Consider the following 21,722-nt stretch of genomic DNA (forward strand, 5'->3'; position numbering starts at 1 on the left):
ACCACCAGCCTCTGCCTGTGCGGCAAAAGCTGTATCTTGACCTGCATCAACACGTCACCACAAAGAATGCAGCAATCCTCTTAGCTACAAAAGCCTGTTCTCATAGTATTCCTAAATTTTAATTACTCCAGGAGGGTAGAAGGGACACTGGAGCTAAAAGGACCAATCATCATTATTTGGAAAAGGGTGACATTGTCTATTCCAGTCGAGTTATAAAACTAGTTCTGTAGGCTACGCAAACATTGTGCCAACAAACATATTGTCAAAAAAAAAACAAACAACCCAAAACCCAACAAGAGGACCAGAACACGACTACTGCAAAGAACTGTTTACTGTGGCATAAATGTACAGCAGGCCAGAGCTTAAACGAGCAGCAGTTGAAATACCAGAATCCAAGTTTCTGTTGCTCCTGTGGCCTTTGTAAGCAGTTAACAGCCTATCTGCTAGCTAGAGGAGACCTTCTACAAATAAGAACGTCAATATTCTGACATATTAGAGAGGTTATACCACCTCGTCTTGCACACTTTCTTCCAGCCTCTTAGATGAGGGTATTCCTTTAACAAACGATTCTCAGCTTCCCAGGCAACAAGCTGATAAGAGTTGTCAAATCCCAATTTAATATGTTATAACCTTTTCTGCTAATACGACAGAGCATGCTTTTTCCTTGGACCACATATTTGGGATAAGCACACTGTTCCCTCCCTTTTTATCAAGACAAAATAGAAAAGAGGTTTTGTCAGGAGACAAGAGTAACTGCAGACAGATGTACATTTTTACCCCTTGCCAATCACAGCAAGTGCCAATGTGTCTACAAAATTGGGTCCACGGGAAAGAAGAAGGTAACTCAGAAGAGTGCCCACACATGCTAAGTTTTATATAAACAATTTTATAAAACCTCTGCCAGATCTTAGAACTTGCAATGACAGAAGTTAGTTTACTTTACAAATACAAAAGAAAAATTTAATACAGATTTTACTCAATTTCCTTTAACTCACCAACGTGATATTTCATACATTTAAGAGCTGGTCTACTCAGGAAAGATTTTTCTTAAGAGTGTTGGTTAGGCTTCAAGATTTTTTTGCTTGGATTTTTATTTTGCTGTAGTTTGGCAAATACTTAAACTGAAAATTCACATTCACCTAGCTTCAGTTATAGGCTGTGCCATTTCCCTTTTAAAATGACAGCATCTCTACTAGACTGAGATTTTTCTTCTCCGCCTCCCAGTCTGAACAACTGCATCTCAGTTTAGCCACAGGGCTCAGTGTAGTACACACTATCCACCTGGTAGACTGCACACTCATACCAAAGCCAAACCTATTGCAAGCTAATAATGCATACCAAGGCTTTTTTTGTTTGTTTGTTTACACCAGAGTATGATTTGCTTTGGCTTTTGTAACTGCTGTTAATGAAGAACACAGCACACTTCCATTTTCAAGCAGTTTCTAAGGACTGCTAAGTATCTGGGATACAATGGTGTTTCTGCTCCACTAGCAAGCAGGTAATCTGTAAATTTTGAAGGCCGAACATATTATAATTTAATTATTGTGGTACTCCATAGACATTGCCAGAAAACAAAGTAATTTTTTTCTTTCCCCACCTCTGCAGCCTGGAAATTGTCAATAAGCCCAAATCAAATGCTGACTTGAGGAAAAGGATAGCAGTACAAGTTTGTAACTACAAGCTAGAGAAGATCACTCTTACAGCATCCTGTGAAGTCAGTCTAAAAGCATCATGGGACAGATCTGTAATAGTCAGAACTTCATACGGATTAGTGCATTTTTCTATACTATGATAACTCATTTTCATCCATGTTGTCTTCTAGGTATAAAACAACTTCCAGGATTATCACAACAGTGTGCATTTATACTGGCCTCTGGGCCCAGATCAAAGCTTAACAATGCTTTCCTAAAATTTCCGATAGCTTCATATACCAGGGGCTATCAAGAGAACCCCCACAGCTGTCATTACTCCTCCAAACCAGGTTGCAGTTCACTAGCATGCTTTTGCAAATAAAGTCTTGGGGACCAAGAGGTTTCCTTCACCTGCTGTACAGACTGCAGATGATTTTTCTGAAGATTCTGGTAATCAAACTGGATATTGTAGGAAGTTTGCTAACATTTACATTGAGTGGTCTGGAAAAGGTCTGGTGCCCGAATTTTTAGGGGAAAAGTTCATCATTGTTTTATGCAATGAAACAAAGGTTTTGACCACTTAAAACATACGGGGATCTAAATGGTGTTGTAGTACTAAATACAATATTATAAGACTGTGTCTTTGTTTCCTTGGCTTTTCAGAAGCTTTTCTAGACACTTAAACATCTTCAGCTGAGGCAGAATGATCAGTGAACATTTGGAAGACAGAAAGGAAAGCAGAGGTGTTTAATCACAGGCTGGAGCCTGCTCTAAGACAGGGACTGGCAAGCTTCCAAGAATGGTGCACCAGACAGTCCCCCTTTCTTCCTCAAATTTAGAAGATCAAGCATGTTGGGAAATGTTGCTTTTCAAAGAGCCAAGATGTTGCCAACCCGCTTACTTGCAGTGTTCTGCCCCAAGCAAAGCAGAAACTCTCAGTTTCTATCGAGTCCAACCTGCCTCTGTGCTACTCAAATTCTGACCATGCACCCCCTTACCACCCATTCCACAGGTTACTTACCCTGCCCACAACATCTGCCTCATGAGTTTGCTGAGTTTTGCCCAACATCACAACATCTGAGAGAACGGATGGAAGTTGAAAAAGACAACTTTGGAATATTCTGAATAGCTAATCTCTCTCCTTTTCGTACATCTGTAAGATCCAGGGAACTGGGTTCACAGAAATTCTGTGCTCATATTTTACGAGCAAAGATACAGAAGAAACTTTATGATAGTGCAATGAATGAAATGAATACAATGTATTATATATAGTTTGCGTACTTCAATTTTATTACAAATGGCTATTATTAGGGAGACCTACACTTTAGAAATTCTTCCCATTTAAGTGCAGATTATAGCTAAAATGACTGCTTTGGCACAACAGGATAGTGCAAACTGAAAAAACTAAAATGGGACAAGAGACCTAATGTGGAGGCTGGACACATTTTTATAAGGGGTTCAGAAATGTGCAAATGGGACAGTATTTGCTCCCTTCTCTTGGGGAAGAACATCTGGAGGGACTGCCTATGGCTTACAGTTGGAAGAATGAAAGGCTACAGGACTGGATTACTTTAGGATGTTACACATGAGCAAAGTGAAACAAAGTTCTCCAGCATGTTTAGCAGCTTTTGCATCATGTCCAATGGTCTTTTCCTTTATGTCCCTTTCTCTTTCCAACTTCTCCATTTGATCTCTTGAGAACTTCTCAGCATGTCATACACGCCTTTGCTCTTGAGCTTGTCTTGCAACACAAACTCTTCCTTCCTTTGAGCACTTTGCCTGCTGCTGGAATCCCTTCACAAGGCTAAAGATGAAGAAGGATGTTTGCCTTCTCTTTCCTCACGTTTACCAAACGATTAGTAACATCCCTTCCTCTGTGGGCTGTGCCATGCAAGATGCTAGGAGAACAGAGAAATGAAAGGAACAATTATTAAACTAATAACTCTTAATAAAGCTCTAGTTCCTCACATTTTCAATCCCATTGCCCAACTCTCAAATTTCAATCCCTTAATCTCTTCCCATACAAGATAACCTCAAATGTCAGACCTTTTTTTTTTTTTATTCCAGCTGAACTGTTGTCCCATATGGTAGCAGTACCCTTTAACAAAACCATGAGTAAGTATATGTTTTCATAGAAAAGGCTTTTTTTTTTTTTTTACTCTAAAAAAAATTGAGATAAATTAATATTTCCACAGTTATGTCTTTAAAAAGCAGAGACATATTAGTAAAGAAAGGCAAAGGGTAACTGGAGAAAGGTATGGACGGTGCTATGTGCTCATACAATAGCATCTGAGCTGCTTCTGGAAAAGAAATACTACAAACATAGATGCTTGGGGAAAATGCATGACTTTGTAACATGCGTACTACTTATGAACACCAGCTGATAATCATAAACGATTTTCAAAACAGAATTTTGAAGGCATGATGTATGCTTTTTTTTTTTCCCTGTTGAATAATGAGGTGTACAGCAAGGCAAAAAAGCAAAAAGTAGAAAGCTAGAAACCTTTTACAGCTCCTGCAACCACAAACATTTACAGATGCGACACTTAGGAAAAGCTCCTTAACCTCAACTGGCAAGTATATTTAAATGTTAATATTTTTATATATGTGAAGTTAAAAAACTTAAGGCATTAACCAGTTTTGGTCTCAGTTTTTCCTTTCAGTTTTTACTTCACAAAACTAAGACTGCCTGAAGTAGTGCATCTATCAATTAAGTTAATCCATCCTGTTGTATCTTTCGAAAACTGGTAAGAAAGCACAAATGTGAGGCAGAGGCAATTGAAAAGTAGGAAAATTTAGCATATACTAGTATTAGGATTGGGGCTATATAGTGCCTTTGGAATCTGCAGGCATTTAACAGTTGCTATGAACAAGTTTCTTCACAGATTAATAGCTCTAGCATGGTTATAATTTCAGCTGTACCATAAGAAAGGCAGATCCTGCTTAGCTTAGAGAACCTCATCAACAGCCCTGTCCACAATCTGCTGTACTAACATAACATCCACGGGATATAGAGGCAGAATCCACTACCTGGAAGAGGCACTTCAAAATTTACTTGAAACTGCACAAAATAGTACAAATAAGAACATCACCTCTCTTTGTACTTACCAAATGAAGTTCCCTCTGCAGGACTGTCAGTCTATTTTCCTGGAAGGCATCATATCTGATGTTTCGTAAAATAGTCTTGGCTGTCCAGGGAATTTCTCTTCTAGTTAGAGTCCATAGGTGCCTGTGTAGCTTCCAGATGTGTTTCTGCTTTAGTTTGGGCACAATGCTCACTATTCCAAGGGAGCCTCTCTGTCAAATTCAGCTCATCTCCATGCAGCACACATGTCCTAGGAATGTTTTTCTGAAGGCTTTTGTATTTGGTGTTCTTAATAACTCTGCATCAGGCTTCTTGACTTTGATACACATTCTTGAGTTACTCTTTCCTGGAGATTTGTTCAACTATCTACTAGTGCTGGGTGGTGGCAGTGATCTCTTAGCTACTGGGAACATAATCTGAATATGATCACTTATCTCTTCACAGAGACAGGGTCCAGAATCTTTGTTGGAAATGCAGGGGATGGAGGCTGTGGTAACTTTTAGAAGTCTAATTTTACAAAACCTGGATCTGCAGCAAATGGATGCTGTGAGTATATCCCAACATCTAAATAGGAGGAAGACGGCTGGTCTGGAGGACACTAAAGCAATGTGTATGTGGAAAAGCTACTAAAGCAGTATTAGGAACCTGGAATTGGCATCTGCTCACACCAATCTTATGGTGGCGTGGCTTATTCTGAAACAGAGGTATGTCACTTCAAGGCAAATAAACTGTAGTTTGATAACACACACTAAAAGAATTTGTGAGGATATAGTTTTGGTTTGTATTAATTTTAAGTATAAAATCTTTCCAGTTTAGACCAGGTCTCAGCTACAATGCAGAAGAAATCAGTTTAACAGGTAAGGCCCCAATTCTACAGACACTTATGCACATGTTTAACTTAGGTTACTACTGATTTATATCATTCGTGTTAATGAAAACATTCACTTCTTTGAAGTTAAGCATAGGTGGATATATTTGCACAACAAGCCAGATTACAAAAAAGTAGAGAGAGTTGCAAAGCAGTATTTTGAGTGTTTCTAAGCATATAGTACTGAAATGTTATGTTATTAAACAGCAGGAATAAGGTCATACCCAACAGAATCTGAGGGGGGCACTGAGGGGTACGATCCAGATGCTGGGGCAGTGTCTCCTAAGGAGGCCTCCTCCTGTGATATGGGGTGATGTTCAAAGAACTTGGAGACAAACAGCAAACTGTGAGACAAGAACAAAACAAAAACAACCTAACTTGTGCAAAACCCAGAAGCTTCACAATATAACAGTCAAAGATTGAAAAAACCCCCACCAACAAACCAAAAACAACCCCTCACTGATCAAATTCTAAATTTTACATAGACTACATGAACATTAATCTACAAGATCTGTTAAAAATATTACTTAACAAAGGATCAAAAGATCATGCCTTAAACATACTTTTGCAGAAAGTAATTTTTTAATCTCTTAATTGAAATTGCAAACATCTGGTTCCTCAAGAATGCACAACTCATACCTATATGTTGAGTACACAAACTTATTTTAAAGTTTGCACCGATGCAATGCCAAAAACCAAATGCCAAATGGATAGAACCATTGTCCATAAGCCCTGAGCACAAACTCTAGAGATGCCCAAGGAAACAGTTACAAATATTGACATAAGCAGAAATTAAATTTATTCTTGGGGGAAAAACTAGCATTTTAAGTGATTCCTTACATGAAAGTCTATTTAAAAGACTTAATAGCCTCTGCTGAAACCGATGAAATAGAACACAGAGCCAGTTTACACCAGATCCTTAAGCTACTTCAAAGACTTACACAAATAGATCAATAATTAAATTCAAGAGCACGTGACTGTTTGGGACACTCTCTTATGTTTCTTACCCAGGCATCAAACTCACTAATGGATTTATCTTCAATCACTGTAAAACCAACTGCAATTTCACCATATTAAACTAGTGTCTCTTAACATTTTTTTCAGGGTGAAGAGAACAAACCCGCATCTAAACCCGCATCTAAACATTTAAACAGGGCCCTAGCCATCACATAATAAAGAACCAGTTTTGATTAAGAATAACAACTGCGAACAATGAGAAGTCTGTCTGATACAGTCAAGTGCTCAGCCACCCCATTCATGCTTCAAAGAAAGCACTTCATAGTCCAGCAAAAAAATATGAACTGGTTGTCTGAGTTAGCACAGAAAGAATATGAATTATGCAGTCTCACAAGAACAGTTCAACTCCTGTATCTTTTTCGGGCACCTCCTCTGACTTCCTGAATTACAGATTTAACATAAGAAATCACTGACAGTTGTAAGCTTAATAAAAGGCTCAACTTTAAAACCAGTTGTGATTACTTACTCAAGTTGGTCATAATTAACACACATCAGTGGCACTTCTGTACTACAACGCTGGTGAAATTTGTAGCCACATGTCTGGCACCGGAATCCCTGGAAAAGCAGCTTTCGACAAAAGTCGCAGAATGCTAATGTGAAGAATGTTTTTCGTACCTACATTGTCAAAAATAATCATAATTAGAGACCTTCTGTAAGCCTAAGGATAGCCTATTTGCTTTTATCTCCCTCAAATACACCTACAAGCCTCTTTTTTGATGCTGGAGCTACCTTTTTATATAGCAAACAGATTTAACATAAAAGATTGTCTCCTTTTTGAAATAGTCTTCATGCTTTAAAATTTTCTTTCAACTATTTATCGGAATGAATGCTTCACTTCACTAGCAGTAAGAAAAACAGCAACAAATCTGAAGCAAAACAGCGCACTATTATCATGCTAGAGACAAACATTCAGAATTTAATTGGATACAGCCTGTAAAAACAAAAGCTGCTGAAAGATTATCTCACCTTCTAATTTTTCCAGGAGCCAAGTGACATTTCTATTCAACACTCACAGGACTGGAAATATTCACATGGCTTTTATATATGGCTTTTCTATATGGTTACATATATAGTTATAATTTTGACTACTGAAACTCAGAAACATTTAAAATTGCAAAAGGGTGAGCATAAATTATCCTCATATGGGGGGGGGGGAAGAGATTTAGTTTCATTTTCAAATTCAGCAATACATGGCATAAAAACATTCTAGTTGTATTACTACAGGTAATAATCAAAATTTCAGAAGGATATAAAAAAAAAGTTAAACCTACTAGACTTTCAGCTAACTAGCCATAGCCAAACCAGCTTAAGTAAAATAGTTTAAATAGCTTGCAAATAGAATTTTGTTTTTATAATCTAAATAAAAGGTCTTTCTTCTCAATGTGACAAACATTATTTCCAGGATTTGGTATGTAGCTGGAACTGTTTAGATGAATTATGTTTAGCAGCTTCCATTTACTTGGTGCCTTATCAGGTCAAAACATATTTGTGCACTAGCATCACTGATGATGTCAGCACCGCTCTGGGAATAGTTAGTTCATTAGTTAATTGCTGCTGCAGAGCCAGCAGGGAGGCCCAGAATACATTTTATAGATACAGCAATACAAAAATAGTAGATTATTATTACAGCTCTGCAATGCAGTGCTGATTTAAACCCCCTACATTTATAGATTTTAGAGGGTGTATTCCATCCAGACGTGAAAGTTTTAAGGGTGATCAAGTACTCCAACATCACTTACTTCGATTACTAGTCTATCTAATTCACTTAAGCTATTGTGATTAAAAACTTCTTTGGCAACCCCCACCACATCCCACAGATGCAAAATATTATTCAAAGTTGTTAATATGAATTTGAAAGTACAAAGTTGATTTAACCCTACTCAACCAGTACACACAAAAACCAGTACATACAAAATTGTGTGTCGTGAGTGGCACATTCTCCAAGACTTCCACATGCAACTCCTCTCCTGTGAGCCAGGAAATGTCAGTGTCCCAGCCAATTGGCTTCTTCTCTCTAAAGTGTAAATAAGCCTTTCATTAGCACCAGTGCACAAGCCCTTGCAGGTCTCCTGCTGAAGATGTGAGATCAGGTAGAAAGTTGCACTGTGGGGGTTTGCTACCCAGTCTCTAACTGCCGGAAACTTTAAAGGCAAGACATTAAGCTCAGCACACACCAAGGGAAGCACACCTTCCCTGGACAAACTACGTGAACAAAATGCACTTTTTCAGTCAGCTCCAGTGACTGATTCCTTGGTTCCAAGGTGGCAGGTACCTTTCTGATCAAATGAAGCGCTTGTGAAAGCACCTGTTCCGTAAGAGTTCCAAAGAGATGGCTAATTTTGTGCAGTAAGATAACCTACAAACTTTTTAGGGCTGGAAACTCAATTTTTTTCCCCCCACAGGAACCCTATATTCAGTTAAGAATGCACTATAACCAAGTCAAATAAACCCCAAAAAGTTAACAAAACCTATTTAATACTTGATTAGCATGAGTTTGATTAATGAGTGTTTTGCCAACAGTCTATACAGCATATTACTCTGTACTATACCTGTTCTTGAAGTGATTAATTCTTTTTCTAGGAGTTTACCATTCTTTTTAGACATGTCTTCAAGGCGCAAATTGTTTTAGTGCAAAGTATCACATCATTCTGAACTTTGGAAACAACTTCCACAATGTTGGATAGAATTGGCCATACTGGGTAACTCCAAGAAAAGATTCTAAGAGCAAAAACAATCATACACAAACCATACCCATCTTGTATTCTGTAAACAGCACAGCATTCTGGAATAAGACCTCTCATCATCAGAGCCTTCTTTAGGCTGTCTCGGACTGTCACTCCACATCTTGCTGGAACCTAAAGGTCAAACATAAAAGAAATTAATTAAAACAAGTTCCAATTTATCCTCCCCAAACCAATGCAAACATTTTGACCTTCAAGTGCTAAAACCCACTTTTCATGATGCTTTACAGAATGCTAGATAAGAGTTTTAAAAAAAATTTTGTGTACTGTGGAAATTCTTATTGGTGAATAGTATATAAGCAATCTAGCTCAGCTAGAAGAGAGAACAAGCTCTCATTTCTATTAATGTTTGGAATGAAATCTTGTCCCAACTCCAAAAGTGACTTTCCAACTCTTCTCAACTTGAAGAAAGTGGAGACACAGCACACAGATAACTAATAACTACATACATGTATAAAAAGTTCAGGCCAAGCTGTAAAACTCAGTGGGGCAACATGCCAAGTGGAAATAAAATGAAAGAACTAACTTGGACTACACTCAAAAAAACATTATGATAAAATGTAAACATTTTATTTTCTATTTCCAAAATAGAAGATAAGCATGCAAACAAGTAAAATAAAACAATCATCTGAGTCAGGCAGACCATCACCTCTCACTTTAACCTATATTTGCAACTCTACAGACACTTCCTATTTGAAAAACATAGTCCTCTCTTCCGTTTCCCTATTTGAAAAGTTTAAGTATCTAACAGGAGGGGAAGAATGGAGAAGCACACTAAAACTAGCCAAACAAAAACCTGCAAACTATGCAAAATAGAGATATTTTCCTTGCCTATAATCTATTCTAGCTGTAGGCATATCTTAAAGGACTAAGTATATCATTAGGTATACCTGTGATTTAAATAAAAACAGAACAATATGTAATCTGGTGATTAAGTGTAGTTAAGGTGTTGAGTATTACCCACTTACTATTTCTAAAACTCAATAGTGAAAATACGTAACACTTTAGGTGGTATACATACTGGGACACCTCCTATAATCACAGACAGCACCTCAAATGTGAATCAAAAGAAAAACCCACAGACTTAACTAACCAAAAAAGTCTGTCTGAACACCTGAGACTCAATTCTAGCTTGCTAGTGGCCTAAGCCAGAGCCCTCGGTCACCAAAAGCAGTCTCTTAATCAGCTTCAGCTGGCTTTGGATCAGAGCCTAGTTTTTGCTCCTTGCACTTAGATTTCCATGGGTATTTAGGGGCCCTATGCCCTACTTAAGGATGACAGTGAAAAGTAGCAGTCTATTTCAAGTGGCTTTGTGAACACCACTTGAGGTTACGCTATATATTGCGTTTCTAGAACTCAAACGTGCTCTTTTAGAAGAGACAAATTAAAGGAGTATTTTGCTTCACGATCTTCCATTAACATGAAAGTGCTTCTTAAAGGGTATTTGTGCATTTCATCTGGTCAATACACAAACATTTGAAGAAGAATTTCTACTAATTCCTCGGAAAAAACATCCTATGGCATACTGCTTTACAATCTTGATATTCTGCCTTAAGTGACTTTGTTTTACGCATTCCACTACTTCTTAATGCATCTTTTTATTAATCTAAATAACTTCTTCCCATCCTAGCAGTTAACATTCTGGCTTTCAATCACTTGTAGGTCATTCCTCCAGCATAAAACAACCCTAATTGCTACTAATGCCTGTCACTGCTATTAGGAGGGAGCCTGGGAGCACCTATTATCATCAATATAGTCAACAACTTTCCACTGTAAAACTCAGCCCTCTGTTGCTTAAGTCGCTACCAAACTCATTGTTCACACTGAAGCCAACTGTTCAAAGGGTTGTTCTGTGACCGGTACCCCCTGCTCCTGATCCTGGCAATGTGGTTAGCACAACTACCATCATTTTAGGAGGCAAGCAGCCATTCTCTGTGACCTAGCAGGTCACAATTCGCTCTCTTTCTCCTCATTATCAGGCCCTGAAGGTCCTGTGAACCAAGCAGACAAACCAAACGGATTTCTTCTTCCCCTCCATACCAGCCTCAAGGTTCCTGGGTGCCAGGCCGATTGCTCCCTCCCTTGCTGGCCTTGAAGGTCCCAGGCGTCCGGGGCTACCAGGTGGTGGTGATGGCCCCACCGCAGAACAGGGAGGCGTAACAGCACCCAGAGCACTGTCTCTAAAACCCAGCAGTTCCCGGTCCTAAGGGGGGAACTTGGACCGGAGCTCCTGCTGCAGTTAATTTTGCTGAAAACAAGATTTATGAAGTTACAGGCTTCCTTTTAAGAGATCAATAAAGTCAGAAAGGCATGCTCTCAAAACTTGGGAAGTATCAGAATGAAGGTTGCCCACAGCAACTCAAGTGCAATAGGACTATGAAAAACGTGCATTAAGCATCTTGCTCACTTATGATTTGCTATTCCTCAGTATTACTTCCCCAAGTCCCCTTCATCAAAATCCTAGCCATATTTATGCAACTTGCAATTAGAAACATGGATAGAACATTTGTTCTCTTCACTGCCATTTGCAACAAGATCCAGCTAAAAAGCAGTTAGGGAACTGTTTTGATTACTTTCAAAAATCACCAGGATCCTGAATCAGCATCACATTTAGAACATTCTCTCACAGAACTCCTGAGCAGAGAAACAGAAGGCTAAATTAAAAGAACGAAATACTAGAATAAATCCCTGTAGTATTGATTAATCATTTTCCCAGACTGGTACAGTATGCTCTATCACCATCTGTGCATGTAGCCCTTCAGCCCCCTCCTTCAGTCCCTACCAGCGCCTGCTGTAAAGCAGAAATCTCACCCTGCAAAGCATTCCCTCTAAAGCCTCTCTTCCCCCCACCATCCCCTTCTCACACCCAAATTGTGGCAAAATTAAAGAAAAAAATCCCGCTCCAAGAAAGTGATTTGGAGAGAGACTCCATCTCAAGAAAAAAAAAAACAAAACAAATTATTTTTTTCCAGCTAACAGACAGGCTCCCTGAAGCAGAAGTTTCAGAACAGCTTTGTACTCACCCCCAGCCGGAGGGAGGGCGTGCGGCCCCCGCAGCCTGGGAACGCAGGGAGCAGGAGCCCCGGCGTGGCGCAGCCCCCCGACCCACCGAGCGCCCGGGCTGCCTGCCTGGAGCCGGCAGCTCCAGCACAGCAGGCAGGCAGAAACCCCAGTGGGTTTATCAATTCCATCAAGAGTTTTGACACGATTCCCACAGAACATTTTAACTGAATCACATCAGCGTTTTTTGACAAAATCGGTTCCCCGTGAGAAAATTTCTGATCTACTCCAAAACATGCACTCGTATGACTAATCCAGTAAACTGAACAAAGTTTGCATTTTATTGAAACAAAGAATGCTTAACATTATTTCAAAGCCGTTTTGTCCGCGTCCATCCATTATCTTTTGATCCCTTTGTTTTGTAACTAAGAGAGAATCTAAATATGTTTTTTAACAGTTACCACCTAGGAATTCATGCTACTGAATTAGGAGATCTGCTTCCAAATTCTAATTGCTAACTGTTTTCTTTTTAAAAGATTTGTAGATCAGAAAAGGTTTATGTTTTTATAACAATTTGAAAGTTGATTCAATTTTCAAAAGCAAAGAGCATGAAAGAGTATGGGCTATACAATACTAAGGGATAGTACAGAAGCTGCCAATACAGACTGCAAGATGTGTCCAGTGTGTAGCTTAATAACATACCAGAGAAAGTAATATACTTGTGCATCTTCAATCGGGCAAGTAGTGATTCAGGAAGTCACCAAAACACATGTTCAACTTTGCAAATGTGAAGTTCCAAGGAAATGAATGAAAATTATTCCAGATTCCAAAAATTCTCAGTCTTACTACCTAGACAAATTAAACAGAACTATAGCACTTAATTTCCTCATTTCTTTTACTCATGTAAACTATTTCTATGGACAGTAAGTATTCATAACAACATTGCTGATATATATTTAGTACTGCAGCCACAAGCATTTAAGCAATGCATAATAAATCATTTATTTCTGTAAATCGGGTCATTCCTGATTCAGTAAGAAATTCAGGGCTCCATCCCTAAATAACTCTTACACCACTTTTCTAACATCAGAGTAGAAACTGGCATAGTCTCAGTAAGTTAAAAATGCTTCCTTACACCAGTTCAGTTTCCAGTATTTTACAGCAACGAAGAGACTGAGAAGCCCTTCAAAAATCAATGTGAAGATATTCTCTGAAAGTGGAGAGGCTGGACAACTCTGAATATCTAGTCTTATAGTTCTCAAAACTAGTCAGCTGGTTCCATTTTTTCCTCAGCCTAGCACTGTATTTCAGCTCACTTTAGCCAAGTGTTATGTATGTATGTAAGGTATGTGCAACATACCTTAGAGCTTCAAAAAAATTCTAAACAGTGAAAGAGTACTGGGTACAACAGTGAGAATATTCCAAGTAGTATGGATTTTGAAATATCACTTCAAAGTACTGAATTACTTACCTCAACACATACAGCTTGAAAGATCACACTTTTTTCCCCCCTGGTACCTACATGACTAAAAATGCCAGCAACATGCTCACAGAATTCAATGTGTTGGGAGGAAAATAAGCTAAGCTATCTTTCTGCCAGATAACTAGTTTTGCCTTCCAACATGTTAGGCTTTATGGTAAAAACTGAAACATGAGATCCACATTTAGTTTCTTATTTTAGGTATGAAGGACAAATGTTTACCCAAAGCAGTCAGCCACTTGTTACAGCACTTACAGATAAAATTAAACCTCTCCATGGCAAAAAGGACATAAGATAAAATTAAACCCCTCCATGGCAAAAAGGACATAAGATGATACTGAACATCACATCCTCTATAAAATGAAGAACATGCCTTTCAGGCACTGTTGTTCTGGTTTTCAGGGCATGAAACTCTGACTGACTTCCAGAAGAAAGCAGCATTTAATAATATACATTCTTAATGGGCCACATTAGTAAGACAAATGGGAGACAACTCCATTGCATTAAATCTTGTTTCCAAGGGAAGCTGAACAGAATTTACCCATTTTACAAAGCTGTTACCATTCCATCAAATGCATCCCATTTAACTTGCAAAGGCATCAGTTACCAGCACCCACTCGCACCTCCAATGCAATTAAGGGGTACTCATTTGTAGTACACAATGGACTGATTTATGTCAATACAGAAATATTAGCTTACGAGTATACCATCCCTAAACCACACTGGATCAAGCCTGCTGTGCCTAGTCAACAGCAGCTTCCACCCTACCATTTTTCAAGCTTTTGAGGCACAGCTCCCAAACTGTGTTCAGAAGAGCACTGATCATTTGTAAGGTGATAGTAGACAGCAGGATCACCATCTTAAAATTTTAGTTAGGGTGAATACCAGTGCCAGAAGTTGTGAAGATTGATAGTGATCCACTAACAAAAAAAAGTTTAGAAAATACAGCTTTAGACTTAAGACGCGAGAGAAATGCTCATCTAGAAAAATATCTGTAGCCACTATACAGGAATCAAAACCCAGGACCTTGAGGTTTCTGTTCAAGTGACAAAAAAGTCAGCTGGCTGCTCTCCAAACCAAAACCCAAATGCATTAGAAATTTAAGTTACAAAACAGTTTAAATACCTCTTTCTAATAGGTCAGACCCAGAGACCAGTTGCATAGTATCCTGTCTCAGATGATCACAGTCCGAATGCGTTAAAGGCAGGGGGGCAAGAAACTGTACCACAGAAGGGCTAGAATTCACATTGTTCTCTAAACTGTTGCAACTGATCCTAAAAACAAACGGGCACTTTCATCTCCAGGTAGTATACACATTCTCTACAAACCTTAAAGCTTTGGTTGGTTAGTTTACTTAACACAAGAAGCCATGAATTTAAGTATGACTTACTAGACAGGGAATTAAAACATCTCTTCCAATTAGTTTTCAAATTTTTGACTTGCATTCCATTTCATCGAGTGGCTGCCTAGCACATCATGAGGTAAAGGAAACACTCCAAACAATATTCTTCTCTGTCATTCATTACTTTCTACAGACTTTCCACCTCTTAAGAAATCACTAAGCTCTCCTTACTTAAATATTCTTAAAAAGCAGTGATCCATTTGCACAAGGCATTCCGGATGACAAGCCATCGATTTTATAATGGCAAGTTTTCAATAATTTGACTTTGCAATCTAAGACTGCGTGTCAATAAAACTGAAGTAGATTAAGTTATTCTCTTTTCAACACATACTACTTTGAATTTATCCAGCATTGAGTTTAGCCTGTGTGGTGGGTTAATCCTGGCAGGTAGCTAAGCACCACCCAGCTGCTCAGTGGGATGGGGGAAGAGAATTAGAAGGACAAAAGCAAGAAAACTCCTGGGTCGAGATAAAGACAATTTAAAAAGTGAAGGAGAAAAAGAAGGGAAGAAATTTTCCTAGTGATGCAGAAAAATCACTCAGCACCAGCAGACTGATGCCCAGCCAGTCCCCGAGCAATAGCAACTTTGGAAAAACTCCCCTCGATTTTATTGCAGAGGATGATGTTATATGGCATGGAATATCCCTTTGGTCAGTTGGGGTCAGCTGTCCCCGCTGTGCCCCCTCCTCAGCCTACTCTCTGGGAGAAGCAGTGGGAACAGGGAAGGCTTGACCCTGTGCAAGCACTGCTCAGCAACAGCTAACACACTGCTGTGTTATCAGCGCTGTTTTGGTCATCAGTCTAAAGCATAGCACCATATGAGCTGCTGTGAAGAAAATTAACTCCACTCAAGCAAGACTCCGGTACAGTCTGCTGTAGCACTGCTGTTCACCTTGCTTCGCTAAACACCTCCCAAAGACACATTCTTCAGGCTTTCCTAGACATGAAGGACTTACTCATGGCAGCTGTAAAGTCTATTTCATTGTACAGCTCCTGCAATGTAATAAAATTTTGTTTGCTTATTGACAGACTAACAGAGGTCTTCCACGGTTAAACTTCTTCCCAATGAAAACTGGTAATTTAGTCTGTAATTTGATTTTCCCTTTCAGCAACAGGACAGGTAGGCTAACAGATCTCCCTGATGTTCTAAGAATTCAAAAAAAAAAACCAAACAAACAACAAAAACCCCAGAAATGTATCAGGTAAAGCTTACTTGAAAGTAAGCTACTGCTTACTTCATTCTACCAATCTGTTCATATGATGCATAAAATTCCAAAACATTCAGATACATTCACTAAGCATACATGGGCACAGGCTACAAATAAACTCCATTTCTGCTGCATGTTTGATATGACATGAGAATTTTTAATTGTTTTTGATTAGAAAAACCTAATCATGTTAAACCAGATGTGTAATTAGAAGCAAGAAACTAGCTTATTCAGCGACCTGAACATCCCTTCTCTGAATTTTCCTTATAGTTGACAGGTGAAACTGGTAGGACAGCTTGAATGCCTGTAGAAATCCAGTGCTTACTGGTAGGCTTCAGGCACAAACTCACAGCATAAACTCCAGAAAGTAAGATGCAAATCTTAAGTCAAAAGAAATGTATCAAGTAATGGATTTAAAACCAGAACATCTGAAGGAGCCCAGTTGTGCATGCATGATGAATTAATTTATGCTAAGAATTTAGGTAGGGTAAAAATATCTGATTCTTCCAGCTTTCATGACTGCAAAGAAGACCACATGATTGCTTGTCTAATTAAGACAGATGTACTAATTAATCAAGGTGTGACAAGAGTGAGAAACCTGAAGAGTTGTCCCCATGCACAGCATTCACAATCCTGTTCAGTTTCTGTACGTCTTAAAAATACAAATTCTCCCTTTGAAAAGTACAGTCTCACATTTGCATTTTGAGAACTTTCATGAACTTTCTAATACATGTATCTATGACACTTATATGAAGCATATCAACACATAACAAAGTGGAAAATAACTTTCATGGCCCAAATTTATGTTGAATTTTTACACAAATCACCTCTAATTACTCTTAAACTTAGAAAAAGCAAAACAAAGAACCACCAAAACCACACACAATCTTCTATAGTTGAACACAGAAGAAAAGGAAACTTTTTTTTTACTAAAGCATTACTTTTGGTTTAGAAGCTGCCACAGGAAGCTTTTAGACTTCATGGTGGGTGAAAACACACAATGATTTGATCCTATCCAGAATCTGCAGACAGCTGAAGTACTTGGAGGCTGCTAAGCTTTCCCAAAGCAGGAACAGCATCTGCTCCTCTTTTTTTTTTTTTCTTTTCTTTTCTTTTCTCCTACTTCCACTGTCACTACTCAGACCACCATGGATGGAAATGAAATTCAAAACTACCCAATCCACTCCTTGTTCATGCTCACAGAAAGAGAACACATGCTGGAGCTGTGAGAAAGGATCCCTATAAACTCACTGATCAGGGCAGCAGAGACTCCTTACCACCCTTACAGCCACTCCAACAAGATGGTCAGAGGACACGAAGCAAACATCTCCTCTGGAAGCTAGCAGTATGTGGCAGACAGCAAGAGGTTACATACAGATTAAGAGCAAGAACCGTCACCACCTGATGCCTTTCAACTGCCCATCATTTCTTACACCTAAACACCAGTTTTTTCTAACTTTCCATGTTCAAGCATACCAGCATTCAGGGCTGCTCATTTGCTTTCAGACTGTTTCTTTCCACACTGTAAGTACTTGGCTGGAAGAGATTTCTTGGGCAATCAAAATCATTCAGGGCTGCAAATATAAGCAAGTTATATGATCTTGTCCATAAAGTACTTAAGTTAGAAGCCCCTCCACTCCATTCTCTTCTTTCCTACCAGACTTCACTACAACATCAGAAAATTCTTAATATTGTTCCTAAGTTATGACTAGTTTTAGCCATTTGTTGTTGTACCAGGCCTTGTATTAAATGCCTTTTGTCAGAAGCCTTTATTTCCTCCAATATAAAGTATAGAGAGCTAGCATGTAGCAGATTTAAAGACCAACATGGAATATGATTACTCACACCACAAATAATCATGCCCATGGAATTCCTTACCACAAGACACAAACTTCTAGTATCCATAGTGTGGGTTTAATGGAGACTGGATGGAGGGTTACCAAATAGAAAACACTAAAACTCATAAAATTCCTGAGTGACAAATAGCACAAATTGGGAAGACAACTCGGGGAAAATATCACACATGCCTGCTTCATTCTTGTACTCTTTCACTGCGACAGAGATACACTCCAGATACATCCACAAAATATTTATTCCACCCAAGGTCTCAGAACACTTCCCTGCAAGGGACCAGCCACAACTGATGTGCCACAGGAAACCTGTCTAAAAAGTCTTACTAATGTTTTAAGGTTTACAGTAACCAAGCAACCTAATAGGTGAAATTCGTAAATAATTTTAACTGTGTTGTCAACTTTTATAGAGGAAGGCAAAAATTGCAACAGTCCTTGCAACTGAGAATGGGGATTTTTTCCTTATCCCAAGCCTACCAGTCTAAAATTGGCAGTCCCAAAGACATGCAAAAGATACTTTACCCAGGTGCTCAAAAATTAATACCCCCCCCCAAACTCTCAAAGAAAAATAAATAATAATAATAAAAAAATAAATCACACAACTAGAAGCAATCCCCCAAAATGCTTAAATCTTGTCCTATATGCAAATACCATATTCCTGTAATCTTTACACGCGTAGAAAGCTGTTTATGCTCATTGCCTGGAACTCCTCCTCTTCAGTTCATTTTAAACTTTTTCACTGTCTTCTGCCTCTTACATTAAACTGAAGTTACCCTATTGAGATCTTTAATGACTTCTTCCCATACCTCTGGATCAGTTGTTAATCCTCATTCTCCTTGGATTACTACCCCTCCCCAACAACCATCTGTGTGTCTCCTTCCATTCATTTGTATGAGTGTCTTCTGTTTCTTTTCTCTCTCTGCTTGCACCTTCAATCATATAATCATGTAATTTGGGAAAAAAAAATCCTAATCCACAACACAATTACCTAAGGATCCCACAAGGTTGTATTCTCTTCTGACTCTATGCATTCTCTCAGAAATCTTATCGGTAAATGTAACCGCTGCTTTTATGCTGACACACTACCGTCCACTTCCCATTCAAGACCATCTCCCTTTCACCAAAACCAAGTTTCAGCACCTGACAATCTCTCAGACTTCTAGCAGCCAGCTCGAGGTTGGAGCTCTTACATCCCTCTCCCATCCAAAAGCTCTCCTTTAATTAGCAGTTCTGTTACTATCTGCCCCACAGCCATTTAGATCCTTAACCCAAACAAGCTTTAAACTTAATTTTTCCCTACATTCTCCCCACCCACAGTTTGGGTAAGCCTCATCAATTTGTTCTGCAAAATAACTGACAATCTCTGGCAGACTTTTACCATCTTGAACTTTTATTATTTCAACATCCTTCTCCGGCCTAGAACAAAACAAAACAAAAAACCCTACACAGACTTATCCTGGTCACATCTATGCAGGATGCTTCTCCAAAGGACATTTAACTTGCCAGTTGAACGATGCCACTGAGGAAAGACGAAGTATACGTATTTCAGACATTTATATCTCTCCATTATGTGGATAAACTCGGGTTTGCTTTCAACAAAAGTTACATTCTAAGCCTGCTGTGTGGCCGGCTGAATGAAGATGCCGACTTCAACTGCTAACTGATCAGCAGCAGCAGGCTTCGCCACTCACTGGCTACGCTTTCAAGGAAGCGCCTTCACACCTTTCCCAACATTAGGAAAAACTTTTTATCCAGCGCTTTGCTTTATCACGGCACCTACAAAGAAACTTAACATTAGCTACACTGCCTATGCACCAAAATCACACTGATCAACGTGGTCTTATTTCTTTGTACTCCATCAGTTTCCTCACATTGTATTTCTAGTTGGAGCCAGCTCAGATGTATTTGCCTGATCCTGCACACAAACAATACTACTAATAAACAAAAAACAAACAGAGACAACGCTCAAGCAACAAGGCAGTTGCTAGTCAAAAATGTAAGCATCTCCCCTCCGCTCCCCGCCACTGCCATTTCCTGCATTTTTAACAGTTCTAAACAAGTACCAGAAGGCTGTTGTAGTATTTGGGACCACTTCAGAGTACGATCAAAGATACATGAGGAGGGTGGTTCTCCATTACCAATTTAATTCCAGTCACTTTAAATTAAGTCAGCTTAAGAACTGTCATTGCACTCCCAGATAAAAATAAACAGACTCCCTAGTATCTGACAAGATTTCTCGCCTCCTGAAGTGGGTCTGTGGTTGGAGGTAGAGACTGAAAATATTATTGTGATAGTTAAAAAAGATTTCTTTCAGAAGTAGCTATTAACTGAAAGCAGTTAAGGTTGAGGTGGGGGGAAGCTTGTAGCAACACTGCAACTTTAAGAGCAGCTCTCCTTTCCCAGCTATGCTCTTGGTTGTAGGACACATTTTATCCTTACTTTAACAGCCACATGGAATGGGGACTTGGCAGGGGGAGGCCCTAAGGCAGGTATCATGTATTTGCACAAGGAATCTCCTTCCTACTTCAACCCACCACATCTGAAGCTATGCTGTATACTTGAAAACCCTAAACCACCATCATGGCTATGTAAGCAAATGGCTCAGTTAATGGGCACAAGTGAGACACCATAGGTCTGGTTTTAAAGCCAGAAGTTATGAAGGAAGACTACGACATGTGCAAGACTTCTCTATCCACTGGGAGAATGAAGGAAGTGTACTACAGCAAGTAACCTCAGTATTCACTGAAAACTGCTGGGTAGGTAGCCTATCGTCTGACTACTTGCAGTTAAAACTGCACTGTAAGCTGAAATTCCTTCTGAACTGGGTTTGTTTCTGGAATTTCCTTAGTTTTCAACAGACTATGTATAGGATCAATGAATATTGAAAACAGAGTAACTACATTAAGAGTCACCATACAAGAAATTCCTGACTTGCTCAGTAACAAGAGCACTGTTTCAAGTTCCAGAGAAATGAACTTCAGCTCCAAGGCTAATAACCCCAACACTTGGAGTTCCTATAAGCACCATCTCCCAGCTCTAAAACAGAGATAATATACTAGGTCTATTAAAAAAAAAAGTTCAACTTAGTAACATAACTAGATTCAAGCAATGTGTAAAACTGAAGTAAAAAGAAGTCAGCTCTAACCCTGAGCGAAAGCTGAACCATTAGTTTGCAGTATCTGCTGACCAGACCTCAGTATGTATTCCCAACTGCTTATTTCGACTAATAATTTAAACCAAAAATGGGTGTCTCCTAGCAGAACTGGAGCTGACTTCTACCTTGCTATACAGTGTATGAAGACAAATCCTGTCAACCTGAGCTTGCAGCCAGCAATCCCATGTGTTGCTCATGCCTCCCTGAATCTGCAAGCATGTTTTTTTATGTAAGTGCATGTACAGACACACTTATACCAGATTTGAGACTAAAATGACGTGCCCCT

At 39.1% G+C, this 21,722-nt stretch overlaps 1 protein-coding gene across 2 annotated transcripts in view; it reads right to left on the reverse strand.

Annotated features, from left to right (window-relative positions):
* Nucleotides 1–21,722, reverse strand: part of BRAF (B-Raf proto-oncogene, serine/threonine kinase) — an 87,607-nt gene that overhangs the window by 34,782 nt on the left and 31,103 nt on the right. For both annotated transcript variants that reach the window (XM_075052011.1, XM_075052010.1), the window contains exons 4-7: nucleotides 9,353–9,456; nucleotides 8,513–8,615; nucleotides 7,068–7,216; nucleotides 5,809–5,928 (exon numbers count right to left, since the gene is read on the reverse strand). In XM_075052011.1, the coding sequence (XP_074908112.1) occupies nucleotides 5,809–5,928; nucleotides 7,068–7,216; nucleotides 8,513–8,615; nucleotides 9,353–9,456 (476 nt within the window). The remainder of the gene's footprint in view (nucleotides 1–5,808; nucleotides 5,929–7,067; nucleotides 7,217–8,512; nucleotides 8,616–9,352; nucleotides 9,457–21,722) is intronic.

Source organism: Buteo buteo, chromosome 19 (genome assembly GCF_964188355.1).
Source record: "Buteo buteo chromosome 19, bButBut1.hap1.1, whole genome shotgun sequence".
Lineage (NCBI taxonomy): Eukaryota > Metazoa > Chordata > Aves > Accipitriformes > Accipitridae > Buteo > Buteo buteo.